This window comes from Eubalaena glacialis, chromosome 16, assembly GCF_028564815.1.
Source record: "Eubalaena glacialis isolate mEubGla1 chromosome 16, mEubGla1.1.hap2.+ XY, whole genome shotgun sequence".
Classification (NCBI taxonomy): domain Eukaryota; kingdom Metazoa; phylum Chordata; class Mammalia; order Artiodactyla; family Balaenidae; genus Eubalaena; species Eubalaena glacialis.
Window position 1 is genome coordinate 29,330,221 of NC_083731.1, and position 23,288 is coordinate 29,353,508.

Genomic DNA, 23,288 nt, shown 5'->3' on the forward strand with positions numbered 1-23,288 from the left:
AGGCTAAACAACCAGTAAGACAGGAACACAATCCCACTCAAAAAAGAAAAAAGAGACGGTAAAAAAATATGCCATAGATGAAAGAACAAGGTATAAACCTACAAGACCAAATAAATGAAGAGGAAATAGGCAATCTACCTGAAAAAGAATTCAGAGTAATGATATTAAAGATGATCCAGAATCTCATAAATAGAATGGAGGCATGGATTGAGAAAATACAAGAAATGTTTAACAAAGATCTAGAAGAACTAAAGAACAAACAAACAGAGATGAACAACACAATAACTGCAATGAAAAATACACTAGAAGGAATCAATAACAGAATAACTGAGGCAGAAGAATGAATAACTGAGCTGGAAGACAAAATGGTGGAAATAACTGCTGAGGAGCAGAATACAGAAAAAAGAATGAAAAGAATTGAAGACAATCTCAGAGACCTCTGGGACAACACTAAACACACCAACATTCAAATTATAGGGGTCCCAGAAAAAGAGAGAAAAAGAAAGGGTCTGAGAAAATATTTGAAGAGATTATAGTTGAAAAATTCCCTAACATGGGAAAGGAAATAGTCACCCAAGTCCAGGAAGCACAGACAGTCCCACACAGGACAAACCCTAAGAAAAACACACCAAGACACATATTAATCAAACTAACAAAAATTAAATTCAAAGAAAAAATATTAAAAGCAGCAAGGGAAAAGCAACAAATAACATACAAAGGGATCCCCATAAAGTTATCAGCTGATTTTTCAGTGGAAACTCTGCAGGCCAGAAGGGAGTGGCAGGATATACTTAAAGTGATGAAAGAGAAAAACCTACAACTGAGATTACTCTACCCAGCAAGGATCACATTCAGATTCGATGGAGAAATCAAAAGCTTTTCAGACAAGCAAAAGCTAAGAGAATTCAGCACCACCAGACAAGCTTTACAACAAATGCTAAAGGAACTTCTCTAGGTGGGAAACACAGCAGAAGAAAAAGACCCACAAAAACAAACCCAAAACAATTAAGAAAATGGTAATAGGAACATACATATTAAAAATAACCTTGAATGTAAATGGATTAAATGCCCCAACCAAAGGAGAGAGACTGGCTGAATGGATACAAAAACAAGACCCATATATATGCTGTCTACAATAGACCCACTTCAGACCTAGGGACACATACAGACTGAAAGGGAGGGGATGGAAAAAGATATTCCATGCAAATGGAAATCAAAAGAAAACTGGAGTAGCAATACTCGTATCAGATAAAATAGACTTTAAAATAAAGACTGTTACAAGAGATAAGGAGGGACACTACATAATGATCAAAGGATCAATCCAAGAAGAAGATATAACAATTATAAATGTTTATGAACACAAAATAGGAGCACCTCAATACATAAGGCAAATGCTAACAACCATGAAAGGAGAAATCGACAGTAACACAATAATAGTAGGGGACTTTAACACTCCACTTACGCCAATGGACAGATCATCCAAACAGAAAATAAATAAGGAAACACAAGCTTTAAATGACACAATAGACCAGATAGATCTAATTGATATTTATAGAACATTCCACCCAAAAGTGGCAGATTACACTTTCTCTCAATTGCTCATGGAACTTTATCCAGGATAGATCACATCTTGGGTCACAAATCAAGCCTCAGAAAATTTAAGAAAATTGAAATCATATCAAGCATCTTTTCTGACCACAATGCTTTGAGACTGGAAATCAGTTACAGGAAAAAAACTGTAAAAAACACAAATACATGGAGGCTAAACAGTGCGTTACTAAATAACCAAGAGATCACTGAAGAAATCAAAGAAGAAACAAAATAATACATAGAAACAAATGACAACGAAAACACAATGACCCAAAACCTATGGGACACAGCAAAAGCAGTTCTAGAGGGAAGTTTATAGCAATACAATCTCACCTCAAGAAACAAGAAAAATCTCAGATAAACAATGTAACCCTACACTTAAAAGAGAAAGAAGAACAAAGAAAACCCAAAGTCAGTACAAGGAAAGAAATCATAAAGACCAGAGCAGAAATAAATGAAATAGAAATGAAGAAAACAATAGCAAAAATCAATAAAACTAAAAGCTGGTTCTTTGAGAAGATAAACAAAATTGATAAACCCTTAGCCAGACTCATCAAGAAAACAAAGGGAGAAGACTCAAATCAACAGAATTAGAAATGAAAAAGAAGAAGTATGAACTGACACTGCAGAAATACAAAGGATCATGAGAGATTACTACAAACAACTATATGCCGATAAAATGGACAACCTGGAAGAAATGGACAAATTCCTGGAAAGGTACAATTTTCCAAGACTGAACCAGGAAGAATTAGAAAATATAAACAGACCTATCACAAGTAATGAAATTGAAACCATAATTAAAAATCTTACAACAAACAAAAGTTCAGGACCAGATGGCTTCACAGGTGAATTCTATCAAACATTTAGAGAAGAGCTAACACCCATCCTTCTCAAACTCTTCCAAAAAATTGCAGAGGGAGAAACACTCCCAAATTCATTCTACGAAGCCACAATCACCCTGATACCAAAACCAGAAAATGATATCACAAAAAAAGAAAATTATAGACCAATATCACTGATGAACATAGATGCAAAAATTCTGAACAAAATACTAGCAAACAGAATCCAATAGCACATTAAAAGGATCATACACCATGATCAAGTGGGATTTAACCCAGGGATGCAAGAATTCTTCAGTATATGCAAATCAATCAATGTGATACACCACATTAACAAATTAAGGAAAAAAAACCATATGATCATCTCAATAGATGCAGAAAAAGCTTTCGACAAAATTCAACACCAATTTATGATAAAAACTCTCCAGAAAATGGGTATAGAGGGAAGTTACCTAAACATAATAAAGGCCATATATGACAAAGCCACAGCAAGCATCATACTCAATAGTGAAAAACTGAAAGCATTTCCATAAGATCAAGAACAAGATAAGGATGTCCATTCTCGCCACTCTTACTCAACATAGTTTTGGAAGTCCTAGCCACAGCAATCAGAGAAGAAAAAGAAATAAAAGGAATACAAACTGGAAAAGAAGAAGTAAAACTGTCACTGTTTGTCGATGGTACGATACTATACGTAGAAAATCCTAAAGATGCCACCAGAAAACTACTAGAACTAATCAATGAATTTGGTAAGGTTGCAGGATACAAAATTAATGCACAGACATCTCAGGCATTCCTATACACCAACAACGAAAAATCAGAAAGAGAATTTAAGGAAACACTCCCATTTACCATTGCAACAAAAAGAATAAAATACCTAGGAATAAACCTGCCTAAGGAGACAAAAGACCTGTATGCAGAAAACTATAAGACACTGATGAAAGAAATTAAAGATGATACAAACAGATGGAGAGATATACCATGTTCTTAGATTGGAAGAATCAACAATGAGAAAATGACAATACTACCCAAAGCAATCTACAGATTCAATGCAATCCCTATCAAATGACCAATGGCATTCTTCACAGAACTAGAACAAAAAATTTCACAATTTGTATGGAAACACAAAAGACCCTGAATAGCCAAAGCAATCTTGAGAAAGAAAAACAGAGTTGGAGGAATCAGGTCCCCGACTTCAAACTATACCACAAACCTACAGTAATCAAGACAATATGGTACTGGCACAAAAACAGAAATATAGATCAATGGAACAGGATAGAAAGCCCAGAGATAAACCCACACACATACGGTCACCTACTTTATGACAAAGGAGGCACGAACATATGATGGAGAAAAGACAGCCTCTTCAATAGTGGTGTTGGGAAAACAGGACAGTTACATGTAAAAGAATGAAATTAGAACACTACCTAACACCATACACAAAAATAAACTTCAAATGGATTAAAGACTTAAATGTAAGACCAGACACTATAAAACTCTTAGAGGAAAACATAGGAAAAACACTCTTTGACATAAACCACAGCAAGATCTTTTTTGACCCACCTCCTAGAGTAATGGAAATAAAAACAAAAATAAACAAATGGGACTTAATTAAACTTAAAAGCTTTTGCACAGCAAAGGAAACCATAAACAAGACAAAAAAACAACCCGCAGAATGGGAGAAAATATTTGCAAATGAAACAACAGACAAAGGATTAATCTCTAAAATATACAAACAGCTCATGGAGCTCATTATCAAAATACCAAACAATCCAGTTAAAAAATGGGCAGAAGACCTGAATAGACATTTCACCAGGAAGACATACAGATGGCCAAGAGGCATATGAAAAGATGCTCAACATCACTAATTATTAGAGAAATGCAAATCAAAACTACAATGAGGTATCACCTCTACCTGTCAGAATGGCCATTATCAAAAAATCTAGAAACAGTAAATGCTGGAGAGGGTGTGGTGAAAAGGGAACTCTTCTGCACTGTTGGTGGGAATGTAAATTGATGCAACCACTACGGAAAACAGTATGGAGGTTCCTTAACTAAAAATAAAACTACCATATGACCCAGCAATCCCACTACTAGGCATATACCTTGAGAAAACCATAATTCAAAAAGAGTCATGTACCACAGTATTCATTGCAGCACTATTTACAACAGCCAAGACATGGAAGCAACCTAAGTGTCCATCGACAGATGAACAGGTAAAGAAGATGTGGCACATATATACATTGGAATATTACTCAGCCATTAAAAGAAACGAAATTAAGTTATTTGTAGTGAGGTGGGTGGACCTAGAGTCTGTCATACAGAGTGAAGTAAGTCAGAAAGAGAAAAACAAATACTGTATGCTAACACATATATATGGAATCTAAAAAAAAAAAAAATTGGTATTGATAAACTTAGTTGCAGGGCAGGAATAAAGAGGTAGACATAGAGAATGGACTTGGGGACATGGGGTGGGAGGGTGAAGCCGGGGCAAAGTGAGAGTAACATCAACATATATACACTACCAAATGTAAAATAGTTGGCTGGTGGGAAGCAGCAGCATAGCACAGGGAGATCAGCTCGGTGCTTTGTGTCCATCTATAGGGGTGGGATAGGGAGGATGGGAGGGAGGCTCAAGAGGGAGGGGATATGGGGACATGTGTATGCATATGGCTGATTCGCTTTGTAGTGCAACAGAAACTAACACAGTATTGTGAAGCAATTGTACTCCATTAAAGATCTTTTTAAAAAAACAAAATAAAATAAAATACTAGCTGCACATCTTTGAAAATGTAGAAATTAGTTAAATTATTTTTTAATGTGAGTTATAGTAGAAAATATGCCAATTAATATATGTAAAAAGTACAGGATTTCAGAAGTAGCTCAGAAGTATCAAAATCATTTGATTCTGCAGTCTGAATGATGTAAAATTCAAAACTGACTTCTTCAACATAACTACTAGAACTGTGTGAGGAGACCTCCCAGATAGCATCTTTCAAATCTAGAAATAGAGACAGCAGGCTTTGCATTCACCTAACCTGTGACGGTCCTTCCCTATTACTAGAGTCACCTTCTTGACCTCAGGGGTTACCATACTATCTTAATAGCCTGAGCATTAAATGATCCTCCCCTTAACATTTTAAAATACAATAGTACTTTACTAAATACTTGGGGATAATGGGATAAAAATTAAGTGGATTATCATGATCTTCCATAATCCAGTTTCCCAGGAATGCCAAACAGGGACGGTTGGCAATGGCAAACAGTGAGAAATCACCAGGAAATGTGAATTTTGGGGAATTAGAATTCTGTCCCAGGAAGTGATTCTCCCTCCAAAGCTAACCTTGGATGAACTGAGTGACATTTTTTAAGGAAGCTGGTGTTTTTCATTATGACTTGAGAGTAAAATCACATTACCATGGCTAACATGGCCTTGCACGCAGTAGCTGCTCCAAAAATACTTGTGGCATTAAATTAATTTAAATTCTCTTTTTTCTCCTTCTCTGGTGGAAATCTATGCTACCTTACCCAGCTCTGGGAAAAGACCTGAAAGGGACCCCAAGGGAAAGATATTAGACCCTGAACCTTTATGGCAGTCAGCTTTGGCCACATCTAGGTACAGAGTGTGCACAATAACCTCTTAGAAACAGTTCAGAAGAGACGGTGATGGACATTTCACCTCCATTTGCGTCAATCACCTAGAACCTGCCTTATTTCACCCCTGAATTGCACATATTTCTTTCCTTTTTTTCACACAGCTCCCAACCAGGGCTTTGTTTCCTTATTTTGGGACATTTCCTTAGGGGTTGAATTTTGCCCTCCCACCAAATTTATATGTTGAAGTCCTAACGCCAGAAAAAATCGAGTTCAGATGAGGTCATTAGGGTGGGCCGTAATCCAATATGATTGGTATCTTTATAAGTAGAGGAAATTTAGGCTCAGATACACACACAGATGGATAACAATGTGAAGACAGAGGGTAAAGACAGCCCTCTACCAGCCAAGGAGAAAGGCCTGGAATAGATCCTTCCCTCTGGACCTTCAGAAGGAGCCAGCCCTACCGACATACTGATCTTGGATTTCTAGCTTCCAGACGGTGAGAAAATTAATTTCTCTTTTAAGCCACCCAGGCTGTGGTTCTTGTTATGGCAGCCCTAGCAACCAAATACACATTTGCTTCTGCCCTCATGACATGATTATGTTTAGCTTCTCAGCCTGATGCTGGATGCCCTCACCTGCTCTGGCACTTTCCACTCCTGGCTGCTGCAGATACTGCATCTTTGATCTGCCTATACCACCCCACCTCCTCACCCCCAGGACCCAAGTCTTTTGGACCCTAGCTATTGTGAGGGAGAGTGGAAATGGATTTAGATCTAAGCAAGGAGGAAAAACCAGAATCCTGCAAATCCAACCACTGTAGGTAGATAACTCAAAATTGGAACGTATGCTTGCCTTCAAAGAAGCACACTCCCAAAGGGTTGTAATTGTGAATCATTGAGTAAACCATGTTATTAGGGGTTTCATAGAATTTTTGCTGTTTTTATTAAACAGTGCCACATATCAAGTTTGGTAGAGTGGATTATAAGATTTTATTCTGAATATTTTATACTAATATTTAAAGCAAAATTAAAAGTTCCAGATCATGAAAAGTACAAAATGTGGATTTGCTCTGGTTGTTCGCCCTGATTGATGTCATCAGCTAGATTTGGAGATCCAATAAAAGAAGTTCAGATTGCCCATAAACTTCCCAAGTTGAAGAATGTAAAAATAAATTTTCATTCTTTAATTAAGACTACATCTATCTTATCGTGTCTTTTACACTGTGGTAGAAGATGAAGAGCTGTGAGTCAAAGTGTGAAAAATAGATTTTTATAGAAGCCCAGCCAAATGCTCCAGGGTCAAACAAAGGCTTGATTCCAAACCTTTTCTGTGGCAGTTCAGTGGAAGACCTTATAATTTTGTGATTTTATGAACAGTTGGAATTAACTTCAAGAAAAACCACCAATTCTCTGTGGATACAGAGAGAAATGCTAAAAAGAAATTTTGTTAACCATAGCAACTGAAAATGCTTTTCTTTACATAGACTACAGAATGTTTGGGAGAAGATATGAGTTATCTGCTATGTAGAGTCATAGCACACATTTTGAATATGAGCATTTATCTATGTTATAATCATGTAATTTATTTTCTACTGCCCCATTAAGGAATATAATACTCCCTTGCAGAGCAGATTAAAGAAAAAAAATAGAGATTCTGGGGACCAAGGCTTATTATGTCTCTTATAACACAACTTTTCCTAGGATATGCTCTACATGAGAGAAAGTAATCAGCTCACTCCCAACTGCTCTTCCTCTCTTATGAAGGTGTGGGAGGTATTTATCAAATGCTGCAATATGTTTCTCTCTCTCCAGCTCACTTACATCATTTTTGCAGAGTATCAAACACATTTGCAAAATTAAAAACCTCCATATAGAAAATTTACTATGGTACTTCTTTTATGCCAAGAACTAAAACTAAGGCTTTAAGCTTTAGTTCAAAGGAATATTTATCTCTCTGAAGGGAGTGTAGAATACAGTGAGATAACTGCTATAATTCTTCAACTCTATTGAATTTGCAAAATGGTCCCAGCTTTACATATTTTTATAATTTGTTTCAATGAGGGAGTCTTAAAGATTTTATATTAAAGAAATTAACAGGTCCATAGAGAAAATGATCAATTTAGGTATTTTAAATATAAGATGTGACCAAGAATTTCAGTGGCTCTAATTCACCATGGTTCATTGAGATTACGTTTCAAAATAGAGTCATTGGCTTGAGCAAGGAGACCAGTCATAGGATATCAGATCCCTCCAGTCTAGTTTCACTCATGGGGCTCAGAGTGTTAGAGTTATAAGGCAATGGGCTTTGTCTAGTTGGATGATCACAGGTCTTGATTAGTTTTGAAATTTAGCTTGTAACTCAGAGAATATTTATTAAGCACCTAATACGTGTCAAGCATTGTGCCATGAATTGTAGATAAAGACACGAACAAGACAGATCCAATCTTTGCCCTTAAAAAATCCAATAGTTGATGAGAGATTATTAAATAATAATTCCAAGAGACAAATATCATAGGACAGAAAAACAGAGAGCTTGAGAGCATCCAGAAGGACCTGATGCAGAAGTGATAAGTCAGGTTGGGCTTCCCAGAGCCTGAGTAAAAGACACCTAAGCTGACACCTAAAGGATAAGTAGCAGTTATCCATGCAGCAGCGATGACAGAGGAGCGAGGCGTGTTCATGTCAGGGGGTGTGTGGGTGGGCTTTGTTTGTGGGTGGAGCATAGGGAATGGGGTTGGGGAGGCCTGTGGAGGCAACATCATGGCGAGCTTTGGAAACCAGGTTAAGGGGTACACTGTTGTCCAGTGGCAATGGGAAGCCACTGGAGGATTTCATCAGAGGAAGGACAGGATCAGATTTGTGTTTTAAGAAGATCACTCTACAGTGTGGCAGATAGATTGAAGGGCAGAAGGTACCAGAGACAGCAGAGGGACCAGTGAGGAGACTTAACAGTAAGCTGGGCTATAGTAGCAGTTGGGATGATGAAATGTCTCGGTTCCTGAGATAACTAGGAGAAGCACTCAGAGTGACCTACTGATTATGGAGAATTAAGCAATGGAAAGAGTCAAGGTTACCTCCCACCTCCAGCTTTCTGTCTTGAGCAGAAGTATGAGAAATATGCAATAGGAAGATAGGAAGGAAACCTCCTCTTATTGGGATATTAACAAGGTATGTCTTAGCAAATAGGAAGCCCTCATAAAGATGGACGTATAATACTACAAATAGTTCAGAATATTTTTTCTGCTTCAGATGAAGGTTGCCTTTTCTAACTGTAAAGACCTGTATCACTAGATGTTTTTCAATCTTCATGTGGGAGCAGCAGTTTATAGGCTACCGATAATTAAATATGCCACTTTAATGTTGGTTCATGAAAATGTGAAACTGTCATTGCTAAAATTCACAGTTTCTCCCTGAATAAATGAAAATTCTGTACACATCTGCATTTGTTCAAGTTGTTGTCTTCCTAGAAAGAGCTCAGGGACACCTGCTTACATTCTGATCCATGACTGAAATTTATTCCACCCCTAACTGTGAATTAAATATACAGCTGCTGGAAATGTCAGCAAAGTCACATAAAAGGAACTCTGATTCACTGCTGTTATACTATTAAATAATCAGTGCTCCTGTCACATTGAATTGGATGTAAAAGTGCCTTGTGGCTGTTATTCCTACTGGGAGTCATGTTAAAATGCCCCCTCTCTTTACCCATTAAAATCAAGTGGGCCACATAAATACATTGCAGAAACAGGTGACTGAATATATTGAATGAAGTCACTTTTTTCAAATAGGCAGCTTAGTCTTTCCTGTTTTTTCTGCAGTAATTCTTGAATATCCTGGCTGATTATCATCAAATCTGGTGTAACTACTAAAGAATAGTCAGACATCACTTAGGTTAGATTTGTGGATCAAGCTGCCATCTGATATACAGAACAAACTAGTGGTTACCAGTGGGGAGAGGCAAGGGGGAGAGGGGCAATATAGGGGTAGGTAATTGAGAGGTACAAACCATTAGGTATAAAATAAGCTACAAGGATATATTCTATGATATGGAGAATATGGCAAATAGTTTGTAATAACTATAAGTGGAGTATAACCTTTAAAATTGTGAATCACTATATCATATACCTGTAATTTATATCATATTATACATCAACTATACCTCAATAAAAAGTTTAAAAATAAATCCTTAAAAAAGGCTGCCATCTGAAAACAACATGATGGTCAATATTTTTAAATTTCTTTTTTATAGTAATCCTATCTGTATAAGGAAAATGTCCTCTTCTTATAGATACTTTGTTAGGAGTTGCTGAAATACAAATTACTTTTTATGAAATTAGCCTCTTCTAATAAACAAAAGGCAAAACTCTTATGCAAAAGTTACCATTATCTGTCAACATAGTGCATTTGCAGAAGGAGGAAGGGAAGGAGGCAAAAGTAAGAAGAAGGGGAAAGGGAGGGAGGGAGAGGAGGAAGGAGGGAACGGGAGCGGGGCAGAGAGAGAGAGAGAGAGAGAGAGAGGGCGCTACAATTTATGGAAACAGCCACTAAGGGAGAAGTTGGCTACAGTAGCCACTGTTAGTTATTCCATACGTGCTTGTTAAACCTAACCACTTCCAACATGGGTTGGGAACCTCCTAAAACTGTTACTAATAAAAATAAAAATCTGCCCCTACCAGTACCACTCTGAAGAAATGGTTCTACTTATCAAAGATATTTCCATACGCTTACCAGTGGCAGGGTCAGCACCAAAAGTCCGCTATTATTTCAGTTATTAGAAAATCTCTGTAAGACAAACCTTCCTCTCCTCTCTGTCATTTCCACAATAATTTTCTAGAAAAAAAGTGTATCTAATTGTAGTCCTTTAACTGCAGGGGTGGGAGGGGAATTAGAAAGGAAGGGACCATAGGGAGAATAAAGGACAGAAAGAAGGGGTAAATCTGAGCTTTTTTTGCTCCCGATCTTTTGTTCTTCTTCCAGTAGTGACATCAGAAGGACTTAGGTTTAGATCCAGAATGTGTTTTCTTTCTTGAGAAGTTTATTTTATATCTTTGAGCTATAGTTTCCTCTTCTATAAAATAGCATGCATGAATATATTTCTCATGGGGTTGGTGGTTGTGAGGATTAAATGTATATAAATTGCCAGGCACACCAGAGGTGTTCAATAAATACTGCTGTCTAATTAGCAATTGCTCTTCAATTGCCTTGGTACCTTCCTACCTCAGACACCCCAACACCTTGTGATAAAAACACACAAACAGAAAAGGCAAATTAAAACACAAGGATTGACATATATACACTCCCATGTGTAAAATAGATAGCTAGTGGGAGCATGCTATAAAGCACAGGAAGCTCTGTGACAACCTAGATGGGTGGGATGGGGGGGAGGGGTGGGAGGGAGGTCCAAGAGGGAGGGGATATAGGTATACATATAGCTGACTCACTTCATTGTACAGCAGAAATTAACACATTGTAAAGCAATTATACTCCAAAAAAAAAAAAAAAAAGAACCACTAATGTAGAAAACAAAAAGACATAAGATTTAGGCCGATGAGCACATCACACTATCCTCTTTCTCCCCGTGGCTTCAAAGCACTTTCCATATGTTAATTTGCTTTCTTCATCCCAGAATATTGAGACTTTAATTCCCAGCTATATATTTATTATGGCAAAATTTCAGGTCAGCAGAACAATCTGGGCTTCTCATACAACGCACTCTGGTGCATTATCAATAAGCTCTTTTGGTGAAAGATATGACATAAAGATAGTGAATTATAAGATATTTACAAAACTCAAAATGGAAGTTCAAGGTTAAAATCTGCTGGAATATTTTGTGAGCCCACATGAGCTGTGGATCTGTAATTCTGAACACTGAATATCCTTTCCAATGCTCCAATGCTCTGTAGGCACCTGTGTAAACCACCGGTTTGGTCCAGCTTCTCCAAAATATGTTTTCCTCTTATTTAATTTCACTCATTTTTCATATCAGTCCTGATACTCTATTTCCTATAGGCAACAAACCCTAAGTTGTCTTCGTGAAAATAAGAAGTACAAAACTGAGTCCAAAAGAGTGCAATTGATTCCAGAAGAGTGCAGCATGTTCTCGGCTGACAGGAAACACATGGGTTATAAATGTGTGCTCATTTGAACACTCAAGAAAAATGAAAGCCTTCTTTTAAAAAGAGAAGAAAGAAAGCAAGAAAGCGAGCAAGAAAGGAAATTCCTAACCTAGAACCTTGGGAACATGTCAAGATAGTTAGGCAAAGTCATTTACCGCTTAGTATTTCTGAGAGGTGAAGGTTTCACTTTAATAAGATTGTCCAAAGCTTGGCTTTTCAAAAGAGAAAAAGAGAAAAAAATAAACTCCGATTAGTGATAGGTTGTTGTGCTTGTGCTAGGTCTATAAAGCAATATAATAAATCTACTCCACTCAGGGGCAACAGACATGAGAACATGAAATGACTGTTTTTATTTGATTACCTTTGATTGCTTCTGATTACTTCAGGATTCACTTTGATGAGGTTATTGAGATCCTGGTTTCTTTAAAAAGAAAAATAAAAAGGGAGCAGGTTAATTATAAATAAATTCTTTTGGTAAGATCATTAAGGTTATAAATGTGTTTGAAATAATTGTAAAACAAAATATTCTTCCTACCCAAAGCACAAAAATTAATACAGTTCTATTACCTTTGGTTGTTGGAGAGAGTTTCAGGATTCACTTTGATGAGTTTATCAAGATCTTGATTTCTTCAAATGGAAAAACAAATTAAAGCAGCTTGTGTTAGAGATAATACAGGTTTAAGTTGGCTGGAATTGGAAGAAGGGATTAGCTATTTTATCACTTAGTATAAGACATATTGGTTTGGCATAGAACCCCCTTGAAATAAATTTCCAAACCAATCCAGGGAGGACTAATTATGTTGAATCAGGAGAAGAATTATTCTGACTTCACACGCTTACTGTCAGAGCCCATCTACAAGGGCACGCTAACTCAGAGTTCACAGCAAACATCTCATGATTGACCACTTTTACTCTGGAATGTTTTAACAGTATGAAGATACAAACTGATTCTAAGGTCCTTGATATTTTAAAAATCATATTCACCAGCTAAATATACCATTTTTTAAAAAAATAAGAAACTCTCAAACTAGGATTATACTTAAGTCTTGGCAAAGAGAGTTCCAGTAATCCATCAAAATTGTGACTTTTCTTTCCTCTACCATGACTTCCAAAGCTGAAATCATGGTAAATTAGGGACATACTCTGATAACTGTCCACTTCCTAGTTGAAACTCTATCAGTTTCTTTCCTCAGTCGGAGAACAGTATTTCCTCCCACCTGGTTTGCTATCACTCACTGCCTCCGTATAATACTTTGCTTCTAAGGTCTGGAAAATAGTGATTTTTCAATGTGTTCCTCTAAACCGCTTTATAATATTTATTCAAAGAAGAGCCCACAATAGCAAGAAATCTTGGGATTGATAACACCTGCTTTCAGTAAATTTTGGCAGCTACCTGCCTGTACCTCCTTCCCCCCAAAAGTCCTTTTCCCTTATGTAAAAATAAAGTATGGTTTACTCTTCAAAAAGACTGATGCAAGGTTAGGAACTGAAGGAGAGCCACTTAGAGGTTAGTCATCAAAAAGTCTGAGAAAAAGGTCTGCATTTCCTTCCCCAACCCCTAAGCCTTTCCATAGAATTTGCTTCCCAGCTCATGGCTTCACTGAATTTGATCTCTTCATCCTTGTTCTCAGATCTCCATGGTAGACAGAAAGCCCCTAAATGAATGTTTACTGTTTTGAATTATCTTCAATAGTAATATTCTCAATTAAAGATAATCAACTGGTATCTACAAACACTATCAAAGAAATGATAAACATATGAGAACTATCCAAAATAAAATTTTCTTGTATAAATTGATTACAAAAACCTGTTATAAAGTTAAATTGTGCCTGAAAGACGATCTTTAAAATGAGGATAATTTCATACATTAAGAGAATAAAAAGTACAAAAAATAAAACTTTGTAGAGGAAATAATATGTCAAAGGCCACAACCTTTTAATACATAAAATCAATCACAATATTTTAGTGTAACTACATATAATATTCACCAACCAGCATAATTAAGAGTAAGCTGCATAAAAAATGCAAACACAAACATGAGAACTCCCTTTTTTTTTTTTTTTTAAACATCTTTATTGAAGTATAATTGCTTTACAATGGTGTGTTAGCTTCTGCTTTATAACAAAGTGAATCAGCTATACATATACATATGTTCCCATATCTCTTCCCTCTTGCATCTCCCTCCCTCCCACCCTCCCAGAACTCCCGTTTTTACTGTTCTGCTTGGTACAGAAAACTTGGTTCATTCCAAATCTTAGAACTGTGCTATTCAAACTACTACATCATAGAGCTCATTAAAAAATACAATTTACATCACAGCCCAATACTTTCTGTTTTCAGTCAGACACACACACACACACACACACACACACACATAATAAAACATAAATTTCACAAAATAAGACACCCACTACGTAAGAACTCTCATGTTTTCTACTCTATTTCACTCTAGTTAACTGGGAAAAAATGCTGACTGCCGCTCACTAAATTAATTACAAGACCATTTAATGGGATGTGACCCACAATTTGAGAAACACTAACTTAGAAAACATATATATAAACGTGAGCTATGTTGTACCACTTCTCTTAAAAAGACGACACCTTGTGTCAATAAAGCAAGGATCTCAGTAATAGTCCTGAATTGCCTTGACTGAGAGCATCATGCAACTTAATGAATTGAAAACTTATAGACACTTTTTTCAGACCCTGGATCCTACAAGCACAGGAATCTTATATCTAAATTTTATCCAGGAAAAATGTAACATTTTTCCTACTCAAGTTACTGCTTTCATTTATTTTGCTTTAAGGATATAGGGATACATTGAAATATTTAGCTATTATTATTTTCATGTAGTTCAAAAGTTGTAAAGTGTTTTGCGGTCATTGGCATAAATTTGTGCCATTGTCACTTCAAAGACTGTGAAGTAATATTTCAAGTGACCCTGTGAAAGTAGTAGAGAACATCTCCAGGCTGTCCCATGGCAAGAGTAAAAGTCCTAGCTTTATAGTTTCCACTGTTTCCTGAGGTACTGAATCAACTTTCACCTATTTTAAGATCAAAGTCTCCATGCTGTGATTTAAAGACCAGGAGTTGGGCTGGGAGTTGGAAGAACTCACAGAAGATTATGAGACTTTTGCCCCGAATACTTCAGTATTCTCATTTGTAAAATGGGGAGATTGGATTTGTTCATCTCTAAGCCTCTGCCCATCTCTAACATCTTCTACTCCTAGGAATCTATGAATGTGAATTTTACTGCCTGTTGTGTTTATTAAATTAGCTATTTCATGTCTCCTTTTCTTTTTAAATGCAACTCACTGACAATACATTCTATATTCAGCAAGCAGTACATAAGCATACCAAAATGTAATATATTAAATTGACAACCTATTATTGTCTTTGAGTCCCATCTCTTTGCCCCCAGTACATAATTAGCTTTAATCTATGATAATTGCTTGCTGTTAATAAGATTGAGTATGTCTACTGAATTCTCTTTTTGGCATCCACGGCCTATAATTATACCTAATGTGTACCTAATGATACCTAGTTGTAAGCTTCAAACCCAGTAGGTACTCGGTAATTATTCACCACCTAACAGATCACAGAACTACTATTCGTCTTCCACTAGTTTTCTCTGTGACACTGGTCACATCACTTAACCTTTCTGAGTCTTAATTTCCTCTTCTGTAAATAGAATAGGTTTGACTGGAACAGTGGTTTGCAAGTGTTCATAGTAACTGGGCTATGAGTTTTCTGAGGTTCCTTCCTTCCATCTCCAAAATTTTGCAATTTTTGTACGTACCAGCTAAACTCAAAAAAGTGAAATCATAAAAACATTCTTAAATATATATATATACGTACATATATATAATAGTAGTGTATAATGATATAAAAATCTTCATATAACCAGAGACAAAACAGTGAATTCCATTTTCATCATTATAGATACTACTTAAAGAATTATCAAATTTTAGATCCATTACTTTGCTGCGAGCAGCAAACCATCTAAGAAATAATGAACCTCATAAAATTTCCACCGACTACCAGAAAACACCCTCTGAAAACGAGGTGAATGGTATTGCTTATAACTAATGAGGTGTCCAGCTCTTTTCAAAAAATTAACTATCATTAATAAATTTAACCAAATCCAGAGACAAAGGTATTAACATCAATACTACAAAACATAAACAGGGCATAGACTAGCTATGTTTCTACCCCAATCACTCCCTTCAATTGCTTTACTTGAGCTGCCTTTCTTTTTATTAGCAAATAGATATCTAAGTTTTCAGGGACATACAAAAATTGTGATGACTTTTCAAGATTTATATTCAGTTTGCCCATAGAATGATTACAAGTCATTTATATTCAAATTGTACTTAGTTAAGGAGAAACAAAGCAAAGTAAATAAATCACATCCTTCTCTTACCCGGCTGTGTTTTTGACAGCTTTGGGGCTTATGTTAATAAGTTCATCAAGATCTTGTTCACTGCTAAAACAAAATAAAATACAAGGTCAAATTCAGTTGGAAATCAGAAACAATGGCTGGCATTGTTTCTTCTGATGCTTGTGAATCATTCCATGGGATCCTAGACAAAAAGTGATAAATTTACCGAGTTTCTACTTTATATATATTAGTTATATTAGTTATCTTTTTTAAATCCTCAAAACAACTGAGTTAAATATTACCATTCTCTCTTTATAAATAAATTGAGTTTCATAGAAATTAAGACCCTCTTTGGGCCAGATACCTAAGAAATGACTGAGGGTGAACTAGGATTGAAACCATAGCTGGACCCCAAACCACATGCTCCCTTCTGCTAACATCCTTCCTCTCTCTATTCACAATAATTCCTTACATCTGCACAATGCTTTCCACCAACATTATCATCACAATAATCTTGAGAGGTAGCTTGGAGTTACTCTGTCACGCTTTTCTTAACTTTTGCTCCAGTGAATGATGGGTCTTAACTTTTCAAGAAGACAGGAGTATAATCAAAATCATGTAGAAATATTCTAATCAAGTATTAGAATGTTATGTCACCAATTTTCTGAAGAGTCATTTAAAAATTAATCCTTGGGTTTGTGAAAGAGAAGAAAGCCAATATTCTTTGGTTTATTCAGTTTTGTGAACTTATAATTTATTTACTATAAACTTGCAGTAATAACCTACTTATGCTACTTATGCTATCCAATGAATTTCTCAAATAGTCATTAGACAGAATTAGCTTCAATATTACAATTTGAACAATATTATAATGTAATAAATTGAAGCAACACAATAAAAGAAAAAATCTATCTACCATTATTACACATCAACAAATCAATTTGTTCTCATTTTTTTCATGTCCCCTTTCAAATGTCCTTAGCCAAATAATCTTATTCTGGGGCATAAATTGAAGACTTGTTCATGAGTCTTCAATAATCTTAATAAGCTTACCTTTTATTTGCTGAGGGAGTCACTTTGATAAGATTGTTCAGACCTTGGTTCCTAAAAAATGTTGTAAATTTCAATAAGGGGGTAAAATCAAGTCAAATCAATTACAATCTGTACATTTTTTTTCACTATTAATATTGAATCAAGTGATTGTTGTTAATTCAAAACTTCATCTTACTTGAGTTCTTTTTTTAGCCCTCTGTAAAAGCAGGTGGCTACTATCAATTCATTTCTTACACAACTACATATATATGAAAATTTAATTTAGTTTTATTCTTATTTCTTTTAAGACAACTTCAAATTTAAATTGCTCTTAAACTCCTTGTTTTCCAAGAATATTTTTGGAGCTTGTAACGAATAAGAGAAAAATTTAAATTGTTCATCATTTGCACGTGTTCCTTGCTTCCCTCCCCTCAAAACAAAACAAAACAAAAACCTGGGATTTTTTTTAAAAAGAGGCTATTTCCTGATTCTAAAGTATGGAGGTAATATACATAATATGAATATGTAACATTCAGGCTACTCCAAGATATTAACAGTTCAGAATCATGCTTCATGCAATGCTAAGTCAGAACAAGGAAAACTTCAGATTATATAACTTGCTTCTATTCTAAACAAATAGGCAATAATAGCTCTAAAGAGACATTTCTGTTATCGCACTGGGCCTTCATACCAACTCTAACATCAGAAGGCCTGAACAAGATGCCTAATTTGCTATACCTTATTATTGGACAATTTGTTATACATCCTGAAAAGAAAAAAGACTGGAAAGGCTTATATCACTGAACTAATCTTTAGGATTAACCTATAAACTAATTTTATCATGTACATATCCTTCCATGTAAATTATTGCATTCTATTATATTGAACTATATGAAATTGTCCTCTTGTGGATCAAATATTATTGAATGTCAACAATTTCATAAAATTCAACCTAACAGATAATTTCTTTGGTATCTTCTTTGAACTAAGCAATGAGTGGTGCAATGGGGATCCAACAATGAAGAAAAACAGTAACAGTAATAATAATACCAATAGATAATATCTAATAAGCACTTGAGGAATAAGTGCTTCATAAGCTTACTCACATCTAATTTTTCTGGTAATTCATGAAGAAGGTAATTCTTACAATCCCCACTTTACAGATAAAGAAGCTGAGGCTTAAAGGAGGTTAAACGATTTGTCCAAGGTTATACAGCTAATAAGTATTCTCCGAACTCAAAAATTTCACTACCAAGTAGAAAAGATGGACACATGACCTAATGCAATACATGGCAGAGGGTGGGTACTGAAACGAGGCTCACACACTGCACGGGAAAGGTCATATCATTAAGGCCATCTTCACTTTACAAACTAAGTCATCTTGGAAGAGGGACAAGGGATAGCTGTCTTTCATTGACTCTTTTATCTGTAACATGAAGTATTACATGGTCTCTGGATTCAGTACCTGACCCTCAGACAGTGGCAATGCGTTATGCTCTTATTTAGTGAACAAAATCTAAGGACAATTTAGCACTAAATAATCAGATAAAAGAATGATAAAATCTTTGGTCTAACCATAAAGTGAATAAAACAAGATATGCAAGGGAGGCTTTGTTTCGGAAGCTGTTCCAAGTACATTCAGAGTTGATCCTCTTCACTCACCCACATGAAATACTGTTTAGTCCAGGAGTCAGCAAACTATGGTCCTCAAGCTGAATTCAGCCTGTAGTCTTGTTATATAAGTAAAGTTTTATTGGAACACAGCCATGCCCATTCCTTTATGATGTATTATCAATGGTTGCTAGTTGACTAGTTAAAATAGAGACTGTTTTGGTCCCCCAAACCTGAAATATTTACTACCTAGCCCTTTAAGCAAAAGTTTTTGACTCCTGATCTAGTCTAATAAACTTTATATGATATCTACCTACTGTAAAAATAGAATTCCTATACACCAAGTAAGATAGAATATCTATCAGAAAGAAAATATATACCTTGGTATCTTTTATATTTAACTCGCATTCAAACTAGCATAACAATATATATTTATAGATTCGTGGTTTTTTTACATCTCTTTGTTTACTCAACACGACGTACCTTAAAGAAAATTCTCTCTATAAAAGACAAATGTCATCCTTTGTATTCTTTATTATTTCAATAAACTAAGTATAATTTTAAAAAATAACCTCCAAACTTTAGGAATTGTTTGAGTGTAAACATAAGAGAAGAGGGAAAAAATGATGAAGGATAAAGGAAGGAGAATTTTCCTCACATGAAGACCTTCTCTTAGGCTGCTTATGTCTAAGAAATTGTTTGGGGAAGATATTTCATCCCAGGAGGAAACTCGATTCATTTTGAGGAAATCCCAAGCATGGAACACAAATCCCACACTGATAAGAGATTATTCCCATATTTTAAGGAATTCCTCCACAAATATCCACAACCAGGGAGCCCTGAATAAAGACTTGAAGATTAGGTTTCTGGCATAGAGGTATTGATTTTGGGTCCCATTATTGGCTGTCTCTGTGATGGGACAATGAGTTTTATCATATTTTCAAGGTTGAATAGAAGAAAATGGAGAAATAAGTTCCATAAACCTCACCCTTGGTTAGTTCTGTTTGTTTCTGGAGCCACTTTGATGAGATTGTCAAGACTTTGGCCCCTTTAAAACATGGAAGAAATGATCAGAGAAATGGTCAACTTACATCAAGTGGTTGCAAATATTTATTAAAATGGAGAAACATTTTTATTATAGAAATATTTTACTATAAAATATTTATTAAAACAGAGATCATCTCAAGGGGTTGGAGTTTTTCAGTGTTAACTCTGAAAATATATATTTGGACCTAACTATAACTGCATAGAAATAATAAACAACAATTAATGGTTTCAGAAAATTCATGATGTGCCAGGTACTGTTCTAAGTGATTTACGTGATTTATATGATTTAATCCTCACATCAGTCCAATGAAATAGTGTTAAAAAATTAATAAACAGAAACTTCAATGAAATAGAGTTAGGAGACCAGAAGGGGGAGTTCTTGTGCCCTGTGATAATAGCGGAGCCCAAGAGGAAAAAGAATGACTCCTCTTCTTTCCTGGCAGGGACTCAGCCAACGAAAAGCCTTGAACTCTTTGTTTACTGTAGCCCTCCCAACCTCCTTTTCTCCTTCTATAAAAGTGTTCCTCCCTTCCCCTTCAGGGACTTGCATATGGCTCCCCACGGTTGCAGACCCCAAACTGCAATTCTCTGGTGATCCTGAGTAAATCCACCTTGGCTGGAGAAATATCTGGCAGTCTATTTGTTTCAGGTCAACAATGGTAAGTATTGTCATCCTGATTTCACAAAGGGAAAAGCTAAGACACACAAAGATTAAGTTTTTGCCACATGGCTAGTAGTGGCAAGGCTGGAATCTAAAGCTATGTAATCTAACTCCAGGGTGTGTGCACATTCTATAACATCAACCATCTTACTGGAACTTAATAACTGAATTGACATTGGAAGTGATCAGGGAGCATCTGGTCCAATTTCCTCACTGTGAGGATGAAAAAACTGAAGTCCAAACAGGGAGTGTGGCCATGCCCATTTCACACTGCTAGTGAGGATACAGCCAGGCCCAGACCCCCATCTCTGGGCTCTGGTCTGATTCTCTTTCCTCTCTCCTGTGCCATCCCTCTGCTTAAGAAAAATAAATCAACAAACGAAAGTATCCCATCCATTCTGAAAAAACAACTGTGCACCTAATGCATCAAGGCACCTACATTATATTAGAAATCATTTGACCAAAATCTTAAACATTTTACATAAAAGATCATGGGGGTTCCATGGTTTTTCTTGAACTACCATTGATACATTGATACTATAGCAGTGTCAGTCTGCTGAAATGATGATTTAATAACGTTTTTAAGCATTGGTTAATGTGAAACAAAATAGAGGGGCCTATTCAATCTTGCCCTTGCACACTTTTTCCTGTTCTTGGGTTCACTTTGATGAGGTTACTGAGGTCTTTGGAACTTTAAACAAAAAAGCAAACAAAAACATAATAAGTAAAAATGGAATTAAGTCAACTAAGTACTTTGAAGGATATATGTGCTCAAGATGAATTTTGCGATTAGGTTTTGAGAGAAATCAATACCAGTCTATGCCCTTCATTTAAAAGAGTAAAAATTTTGACCTCCATACAAATCATTGGTATACTAGCTCAGTTTCCCATTTACAATCAAAATAAAACCATAAAATTAGGGCAAGATTGAGTTAAAAAGATCAATTCTGGAACTATTTGCCAAAAACTCTCACCTGGCCAACCTCTTTCAGTATTCTACATAATGCTATAGCTATAATTAAACTATATTTTGTTAATAATTTTCATTTGTAGTGCTTTTTTGCTTTAAAGGGATTATTGTACTTGATGCTTAATAATCAAATGACAAAGGTGGAACAGACATTATGATCCTCATTTTATAACTAAAGAAGCCTCAGCTCAGTGTTCGAGGGACTTGCTCCAAGGCACCCAGCCAGTAAGTAATGCAGCTCAGACTTTCTGACTCCACAGATTTTTCAGCATAGCTTCTCTAATGAGAGCCACAAATTGATGCAGAATTTGATGCACAGGCATCAAATTGATGGGAAGGAAGAAAGATACGATATAATCCTCACCCTGGGTTACTTCTGTTTACTTCAGGGGTCACTTTGATGAGATTGTCAAGGCTCTGGCCCCTTTAAAGCATAGAGAACGTGATGAGGTTAATGATAGACTAGAACCAAGTTGATAAAACTATTCATTAAAACTCAGGAACAGTATAAACACTCACTGAGATGATGCCAAAGAGTTGAAGATTGTTAAAGGTACGCAGAAGTATGTAGGGATTTATATATCTCTGAAACACATTGAGACTCAGTGAGACAATATTTTAATCTTGGAGCCATTAGGGCCACTAGCAAATACTGAACTAGGACTCTATTTTGATTCATTGAATGCTATGCTCTTAGCCTTTTCCAGGTGCACTAAACATATTTTGTAATAGTCTGTATACACATTTCATGGAACATTCCACAAGACACAACTCTACCCATCAACTTCCAACATGCTGTGGGAACTTTGGAGAACACATATTTTGTAAAATTGACATTCATTAGCAGATTTTCTATTTAAACACTGGATTTAGATAAGTATACCAATTTGTTAAAGTCCATGATATACAAATCTGGTATCTGCTGCTGGTACTTATAACTGTGTGTTAAAACTACAAATTTTGACTAGTTGTGTTGGCAACAAACAATAGGAAGATTAAACTCTATAAAGTTCTGAAATGTAAGCTATATTTACTATAATATAAAACTCCGTGTAGTCAGTGAAAACACGTCAGTAATTTATGATTACCCTTTAGTATATCTGCTTCTGATTTTAATGGAATTTTGCTTTTCCTATTGCTTCTACATGTGTTTTCCACATTCGCAGTGCCAGCCAAAGTGCCTCTGATCTACAGAGGATACCACATGGGTAAAGAATGTCCACAGAAGGCACTTTTACACCCTGGATCCCCATGCCCTGTGGCCCTGCTAAGATCGATCATGAAATCTCTGAGGTTGCGTCAATGCAACATCAAAGGTATAGATACTTGGAAGCAGCTAGACGTTGACTCAAGTTTTTACTTGTATGCAGATGTCTGAGAATGCGTACAACCCTGCTAAAAGCAGCAATAAAAAATTTGATCCTTTTTCATGCAAATAATG

At 35.9% G+C, this 23,288-nt stretch overlaps 1 protein-coding gene across 1 annotated transcript in view; it reads right to left on the reverse strand.

The window, feature by feature from the left end:
• SCEL (sciellin) overlaps positions 1–23,288 on the reverse strand; it is a 310,050-nt gene that overhangs the window by 19,567 nt on the left and 267,195 nt on the right. The window contains exons 20-27 of the mRNA XM_061170721.1: positions 22,212–22,271; positions 21,509–21,568; positions 20,158–20,217; positions 17,580–17,630; positions 16,569–16,631; positions 12,712–12,771; positions 12,506–12,565; positions 12,300–12,356 (exon numbers count right to left, since the gene is read on the reverse strand). Of these exons, the coding sequence (XP_061026704.1) occupies positions 12,300–12,356; positions 12,506–12,565; positions 12,712–12,771; positions 16,569–16,631; positions 17,580–17,630; positions 20,158–20,217; positions 21,509–21,568; positions 22,212–22,271 (471 nt within the window). The remainder of the gene's footprint in view (positions 1–12,299; positions 12,357–12,505; positions 12,566–12,711; positions 12,772–16,568; positions 16,632–17,579; positions 17,631–20,157; positions 20,218–21,508; positions 21,569–22,211; positions 22,272–23,288) is intronic.